The following is an 8,290-nucleotide window of genomic DNA, read 5'->3' on the forward strand; positions in this document are numbered from 1 at the left end:
CCCCTACTGATATGCATATTGCATTACATTCAGCGGGTGCTTGCCCAAGCTAACATCCCGAATGTTGTGGTCGATTAAACGTTCCACTGATTTGAGAAGGAAGTAGGTCAGACTAATCGGTCTAAAGCTTTTTGTATCCTCATAAGTGACGCGGCCACTTTTGAGAACGAATTTGACAGTTATTTCCCGCCACGCTAATGGAATGTATCCTGTGGCAAGACTACAAGTAAGAACCTTTTTCAAAATATGCTTGAGGTGTTTTTGTTTTGTTGTTTTTGTGATAGAACTGGAATGATTCCATCCCGGAGACTTATACGGAGCAAAACTTTCAATCGCCATTTGATCGATTCGGTTGTCACAATTCTACGAGCAAATGCCCAAGAATCAGAACTGCCTGAAAAGAGCTCAGGGGCAGTCGTCAGTGATGGCTCCGTACAACCTGGAAAGTGTGTGTCAAAAAGATAGTTGAGTACTACATCTTCGTAAGACGAGTATTCACAATTAGCAGCTCTAATTGAATTGACATTTAATCTACTAGTCTCGTTGAGACTTGAGGCATTTGTGCAAAGGCTGTTCCAACCACTTCGCTCAGAGGATCGAAGGGCATTTCTGTATGCTTTGTGAGCCAACTTAAATGTCTCCGATCCGTCCCTGCGTCTGCGATTCCAAGCTCTTCTGCATAACATTTGAGTCGAACAAGTTCGGTATTCCACCAAGGTGTTCCTCTAGAAGAAGCACGCATAACTCGAAGCGGACAAGCCTCTTGGTATGCTGCTACTATGAATGAGCTTGTTTTATCCACGACGTTATTCAAGTCACTTGGAGATTCCATCGTCGGTATATACCCATGAAACCTAGTCATCAAACCCTCTTCGTAGAGGTCCCAGTTCGTAGATTTGGAATTACGCTATGTGACGAACCTATCGAGATGTTTAAATGATCAAAAAATGTACTTATCATCAGATAACGACGGTTCGAGCTCATTTGGTACGAGCCAGTTTGCTAACTCGTGCATAATAACATTAGAGCAGAGAGTTACATCTAACGCCTCTTCTCTGCTAGCTCGTGCAAATGTTGGGCGGTTTCCTGAATTAAGTATGTGTAGATTTGTACTACTCAAGTATTCCATTAATTCGGTGTCTCTCAAATTGATATCTGAGCTGCCTCAAATTATGTGGTGGGCATTTGCATCACTACCTATTATGAGGGGACTCATTTCTGCCACAATATGATACAACCCTTTGGAAATTATCAGAAGGTGATGTTTGATTATGTGGCAAATATGCCGAACAATAGATGTTTATGTTGTCAACGGTCATATTTACCGTGACAGCACAAATATCGTTAATAAGTTAATAAGTTGTAAGGCCGGATATAAGATATGCGTCAATAGCACTATTTGCAAGTATACATGCACGAGGCATTTCACGTGGATTTGTCATGCCATTTTTGTTGAAAGCTACGAAGACGGGGTTAAGTAACTTTTAAACGGTTCTTGAACCAAAGCTATGGAAGCTTTTCCTTCCTGCACAAGGCGGGATAGATTCATAGTTGCTGTACGGTTATGCTGATGTCTAATTTGTGCTACTCTAACCATACTCGATGCCAGCACTACACATTTCATCATCAGCAGTTATTGTACAGCAACTAGAAGCCTATAGCGAATCTCAAAATGGGTATTAGGGACATGGCCAAAAACTACCCGGATTAATGCACGGTGCCCCGGTCCCGAAAGGAATTTAACTTTAAGACCGTAATCAACTGGCGTCGATCGTACATGTCGCCTGTAAAAAAAAAGTTAAATTAGATTTCTTATATTTATCATATTATATTATAATATCTACTTACTAAAGTTTTAAAACCGGAAAACATTCCACGAAGCGGACAAACGGAACGCCATGGTGAAAAAATGCGTACAAAAACAACAAATTAAATGCACGAGAAAATGAAGAGCGTCATTTTTGTGTAAAAGCTAAGAAAGTGCTGAAAACCAAAACATTGATGTTACTATAAATAATATTGTTAACAACAGTAACTGTTGTAAATGCAATGTTTCTACTAACAATTCCGATGTTACGTTCTGTTCGGGTTTTCTCGTTCGTTTACTACCAACATCTGTGCTGGGCGAGTAGCCGTTGTTAGTGTAATAAATTATTGACGAAATATTTGGCGACGATTGGTATTTTAATTAGCCGTATTTCTCACTACCGCAACTAGTTTGATACAAACCAATAAACGATCACTCACCCACTACCCTACCATTCGTAAATAAATAACAAAAACACAATATTATTTGCGATATCCAAGAATAAATTTAATTTCTCTATGGGTCCAAAATCAGGTGCGGTTACCCTACCACCAACACAGTTGAACTCGAATTTGTTGGACACCTTGCTGAGTGTTCTATGAACGTTTTTATTTTGATTCCTTCTCTCTCTAACCTTCAGTAAGCAACTATGTGAAAGTGTTTGTGCAGTTTTCGTCGCATTCGCATGCTTTAGTTTCTTGTCCTTTGTGCTCTTTGTCCCTCCCTGCGAACAAGGGAGGTACTGAAGAAACGTCAAAATTGCTATCACGTTTCAGAATCTGTGTTGGTGAACAGTCAGGATCCGTATAGAAAAGTCAAATAGCAGTGATCAAGATCCGAGACGACGAAGTTTTCCAAAAGATTATAAAATTTTCACGTTCTAGAGCAGCACCAATGTTGAAATTAGGTCATCGGATTAGATCATTATATTCTTGATAGGTTTTGATAGCGAGTGGAGGAAAAATTGTAAGGATTCTTACGGGGGTGTGTTGGCTGGTGATCGTTGTTCGGATCGAATTTCTTTTTCTCTAGGGTGCGGAGAAACCACAACGCAGAAGGTCACCAAGATGAAGAAGAAGGTAAGAGATACGGGATGACTTGGAGGTCTACTATTTGCGCCCGTATCGGAGTTTAATCACCTTTGCGCTCCCGAAATTATTTCCTGCATTGGAAACTTCATGCATATGCAAATTGGCATATCAGGTCATGGTGTGTGATTTCTCGCAACATGACGCCCCAAACTGATAAGACGCAATGTAATGTTATTGCATTATTGGAGTGGAAATTGAGCGATAGAAGTATTCTGTTTTGATTTCACGAATATGTTGATAATTCAGCATTAACACATGTTATTATTTTAGGTGTTGCTGATGGGTAAAAGCGGGTCCGGAAAGACCAGTATGCGTTCGATTATTTTTGCCAACTATATTGCACGAGATACAAGGAGATTGGGAGCAACGAGTGAGTATTAGTACCCATAAACTGAAAGAACATTCATTCAAAACGTATAGAACAATTTTATTTTGTTAGTATTTAATTACATTATTATTATCTAGCTAAAAAAAATCTATACTGGAACGTAATGAACAATTTGAGACCAAACATGAAGATACATAAATATGCGTGCAATGCCTATATTTCAGAATTTGATTTGGGTTAATAGTACAACGTTTAAAATGTACAAAATCCAAACAAGCGCATATGCTAGCGAAAGCAGGATCGCTGCTGGTGGGAACAATGCCAGCGTCAACGCCACGTGTAGATCGACTCTTGGTCTGTCGTCTAATCCAAAGAGTGTCATTTCGCCAGTTCTCAAAGGTGCAATGATCGTTTGCAAATTACTCCACATGTAACTACCAGTCCGTTCAATTGATTTTTTAAGAAAGAGGAACAGTCTGTCACACGGTTTCAGCACCAATTCTGCAATTCCTAGACCAATTGTTAACGAAATGATGGTTATGATGTTCCACTGTAAGTTCCCGCAAAATCTATTAATGTTTGCGGTCGTGTCGATTGATTTCACACACGGAGTTTCCGGTGATGCCATAGTTTCTCCTGCGGGAACCAATGTCATATTTGGGGTCGTTAGCTCTTTGGGCGATCCGTTTGCCTCGTTCATTCGTGTTGGGGTACATTTGTCATCTTGAATGAGGCCCACGATTCTGTTAAGTTTAATGCTCCTTCTGGAAATACTTCCTGCCTCGGAGCAGATTTCAGATCCCATGTCGGATCGGGTTTCATCTAAATCCGAATCGGGATCTCGAGTGGATTCATTTGTGGAGTTAAGCGGGCTTTTTCTTGCCATTCCGATCACTTGAGGCCCAACCGCAGAGGATGAAATTCGGCGATTGAAGAGTTCCTCCAACTCGGAGCCACGTCGTTCGTCACGGTTAAGGTTTTCCGCACAATCTGGAGACAGGGGACGCAGCTTCGTGAAGATTAATGCGTTGTTACGACAGCGTTGGTACATCGATTCCATGCCTGGGCTTCTGTTTTGAGCGAAAATGAGGATCTTGCAGAAGTGTCATAAACAATTATTGGATTGCTTTGATTAGAGGAAACTTCGTAAAACAATTGCACGTGCCTATTTCGGAATTCTATTTACGCTAAATGGTTTGATAATGACTCACTTTATACATCCAACTCCACCAAAGGGAAATAATATCACTGTTTCGTCTGAAAAAGTTTAATATATTCTCATGTTTGGCAAAACTTTTCTATTCATTACTACCAATAGATCACAAGGTTTTTAATTTAGATTTCTACTGGAAACTTTTTAGACACTAACGAAGCTCGGTTTTTCCGTGAGCTATAGCGAAAGGACACTATACTGCCCATAAACGCATAAGAGTCCCATGTCGATTTTTGTCGAAAATGAGTTATTCGTTGGATTGTATTCTGTATCACCACTGAATCACACTGCACAAATAAGATTACCGGGTTTGTTCAGAAAATATCAAAAAAATACCATAACATGGTTGTCCCATCCATTTGGCTCAATGGATGGGACAATCTTGAACAGCGTTTTTCTCGGCTTGCTGTTTTTCAACATGGGACTCTTATGCTGTTATGGGCAGTATACCTGTCTGTTTTTTTCTAAAAATATATCACACTTATAAACTAATGCTGATTTCGTCTTCAAATTCAAGTCCTCTACGAACTTTTATATGGCTTTTGGAAATATTACTGCAAACCTACAGCGAATCAAATCTAAAAGCGAAATCAGCATAATATTCCGATCCACATTTTATTCAGCCAAATTTTTCCCTCTTTTCCAGTCGATGTCGAGCATTCACACGTGCGCTTCCTGGGCAACCTGGTGCTCAACCTGTGGGACTGCGGTGGCCAGGAGTCATTCATGGAGCAGTATTTTGCCTCCCAGAAGGACAACATTTTCCGCAATGTGGAGGTTCTGATCTATGTGTTCGATGTGGAGAGCCGCGAGCTGGAAAAGGAAGTGCACTACTACCAGTCCTGTCTGGAGGCGATCATACTCAACTCGCCGGATGCCAAAATCTTCTGCCTCGTACACAAAATGGATCTGGTGGCGGAAGAGCAGCGTGATATTATTTTTAAAGAACGTGAAGCGGAACTGAAGAAGCTTTCGAGGCCGTTGGAGTGTACCGCCTTCCGGACGAGTATCTGGGACGAAACGTTGTACAGGGCGTGGAGCAGCATCGTCTACCAGCTGATTCCAAACGTGAAAGCATTGGAACATTCGCTGAATTATTTTGCCAACGTCGTTGACGCCGATGAAGTGCTGTTATTTGAACGAGCTACTTTTCTAGTGATTTCTCATTGCCAACGGAAGCAGCATAGGGATAGTCATCGATTTGAAAAAGTTTCCAACATTATAAAACAGTTCAAACTGTCCTGTTCCAAGCTAGGCGCGAAGTTTTCATCAATGGAAGTAAGAAACAGTATATTTGCTGCCTTCATTGATACCTTCACCAGTAACACGTACGTTATGGTTATTATGTCCGATCCGTCTATCCCCTCGGAGGCCACATTGATCAACATACGGAATGCTAGGAAATATTTCGAAGAGTTAGAAAATCCCAATAGTTTGAATTCCAGTAATGCCATCCATTCGGCGGCTACCCACGCCAGCCACGGGATGGTCAACGGAGGGTCTTCCCATTTCTATTCTCATCATCAGCAACATCAGCAGCTCCAGCAACAGTTTCTCCAACAGCAGCAGCAGTTACAACAGCATCAGCAGAACCCAACAAATCCGTATCACTGATATTTAATAAAAAAGAAGTACTTTTATTTCAAGTAGCACTTCCGGTACGAGTCGCCATGAAGTTACTATAAACAATAATCTTCCTGCGGGTTTTCTCCTCTGATTTTCCCTACTGATAGCTATAATTACAGTCAACTAACCGGCTTTCGTACGGGAATATAAATCAAATCAGAACATAGTCTGTTGCAATTTAATTCAATGATCCAATTTTTGTTAAACGAACTGTTATGCTTATATCACTAAGTGAAATTTATCAAACGAAGAAATTTAACTAATCAGACATTGATTCCTACGATTAAGTCGACTGCTCCAAGAAATGAGTTTCCAGGTACCATTAGATAACGTTGTTAGTCCAGGTACCATTAGATCACCAGGGTTTGACTTTTCCTTTCCGTAGATTAAAACTAATTATCGAAAGAAAAGTTAAAATAATTTAACCATCGCTGTACAAAGTAAAGTGAATCAAAAATGTAAAAAACGGGAATAAGTCGCCGAGAGGAAATAAATGTTTTATTAAGAAAATAATTTTATTTTTCAGAAAATTTTCTGTAAGAAGGACCTTTACTAGGGCGGTGTCGTGTGATTCGTTTGCTCAGAAGACGTATTGAGAGGAGTTCGTTATCATTCTTGCTTTTAACCGAGACAGTCATGCTATAGTGGCTATTCTTCATTCTGATCGCGGACTTTACACTCTTTATAGTGGTAAAGAATCCAGAGTGCGGCGAAACAGCAAGACCGCGGTTGGTAGTTATCTGTCGCACTTACAAACAAAATACCACAGCTTTCTCTGGGGAATCCAATTCGCAGATCGTTTGTCAGATAGATTTTTTTTTATAAAACAGCTTCAAATGGTGCTCCCAGTAGTATACCTGTTCTGGCGTTCTACATAATGTGCGAGTTTTGGGCACAAAGTTTGGACTTTGTTGCCAATTAAAATGGTATGTCAATGCTGAATTTGCTGCTATTGTTATTGCTACCATCATTCCTGCTTGGTTGTCTAATGCTTCTTGAACGTCTTGATCTCATGGGACACGGTAGAATGTGTGATTCCGAGCTGTTTATTGATTCATTGAAATTGGGGATATGTCCTTTAAAATAAGGTAGGTGCAGGTCCGTAGCATGTGTTTGGCCCCCGCCAACGCCACGCTTTGGGGAAGTGCTGAAATCTTGACCTGCTTTGTAAAGTAAGTCAGAATAAGGTTGCCACGTACATGCGAACATTGTTGCAAACTAATATTGCTCGTTTTCTCGATTTCATAGAAACATAAATAGCTGGTAGCAAAGTTTGTGGAGTAAGCTAGATCGATTATCATCGAGAAGAAAACCCCATAACGTACTCTGAGACTTGAGGTCACCTCGGTGTCGGAGGAGTTCCCCAATAACACATGGTTGCTAGAGCTCAACCGGTTCTGCACCAAGTTGAATTTCTGGTTTAAAAGTGGAGTTTTTTGAGATTTTTCCTGAAAGCGCTGGAAACTCCTCGTTTGATCTCAAATTTCTAAGACCTGTAGACTTTTTGCCTCGGCTTTGTGTCAGCGCTTCCTCAAGCTGTTATATCTGTCGGTCTATCAAGAGTAAAGTATTAATATTACAAGGAATCTCATCTGCCTACAGTTTTTAAGAGCAGTAACGGGTGTTCTCACAAGGGGATCGTCAGAGTAGCACTCTTCCTGAGACAAGAGAGCATAAGGATTTACCGTGGTCGTAGGCGGCTCCAGCCGGCTGGCAAAGGGGTGGCATACCTTTCAGACTAAATAGTATCGAATTTTGGAAACTTATTTCTAAACACGGTTTGTATTTACAGAGTGGTGAATAGTTAGACAAATCACATCATCCTTGAATGCAATCACTATTCTTTTTTCCCTACTAATCGTCAGGGAGTCCATTCCGCCATTAATTTTGTTAACATAAACAAGACATGATGAATGTTTTTGTTTTCCAGTTATTGAAGTCCAATTTTACCCCACCGAATTTTCAATTTTACTTTCATTGACTACTAGGGTTACCAAATGCAAAGAGAATAGTGAAAGAGACGCAGAGTGAAAATCAGTCAAAACGGCAACACTCCCTTTACGATGATTTCAACACTAGAATTTGGCAACCGTTTCCAAAGGCAGCACTTTAAATGACTCCTATTATATTTTGAAAACAAACCTTTTGTCGATCGTTGAATTTGTATATCAAACGATGTGCATTTCGAAACAAAGAGATGAAATAATTCTAAAACTTGTTTTTAC

General features: G+C 40.3%; 1 protein-coding gene across 1 annotated transcript; it reads left to right on the forward strand.

Annotated features, from left to right (window-relative positions):
- Window positions 1-2,564: 2,564 nt before the first annotated feature.
- Window positions 2,565-6,578, forward strand: LOC131696089 (ras-related GTP-binding protein A-like). The gene is made up of 3 exons (XM_058984622.1): window positions 2,565-2,886; window positions 3,169-3,268; window positions 5,086-6,578. Exons 1-3 carry the CDS (start codon window positions 2,875-2,877, stop codon window positions 6,051-6,053), a joined length of 1,080 nt encoding a protein of 359 aa, XP_058840605.1. The 5' UTR covers window positions 2,565-2,874; the 3' UTR covers window positions 6,054-6,578.
- Window positions 6,579-8,290: the final 1,712 nt, after the last annotated feature.

This window comes from Topomyia yanbarensis, unplaced genomic scaffold (assembly GCF_030247195.1).
Source record: "Topomyia yanbarensis strain Yona2022 unplaced genomic scaffold, ASM3024719v1 HiC_scaffold_71, whole genome shotgun sequence".
Taxonomy (NCBI): Eukaryota; Metazoa; Arthropoda; class Insecta; order Diptera; family Culicidae; genus Topomyia; species Topomyia yanbarensis.

Bases quoted from the DNA above. Each gene is read 5' to 3' on its own strand.
- LOC131696089 (XM_058984622.1), top strand. The intron at 3,269-5,085 runs GTGAGTATTAGT...CCTCTTTTCCAG, and splicing joins AAGGAGATTGGGAGCAACGA to TCGATGTCGAGCATTCACAC.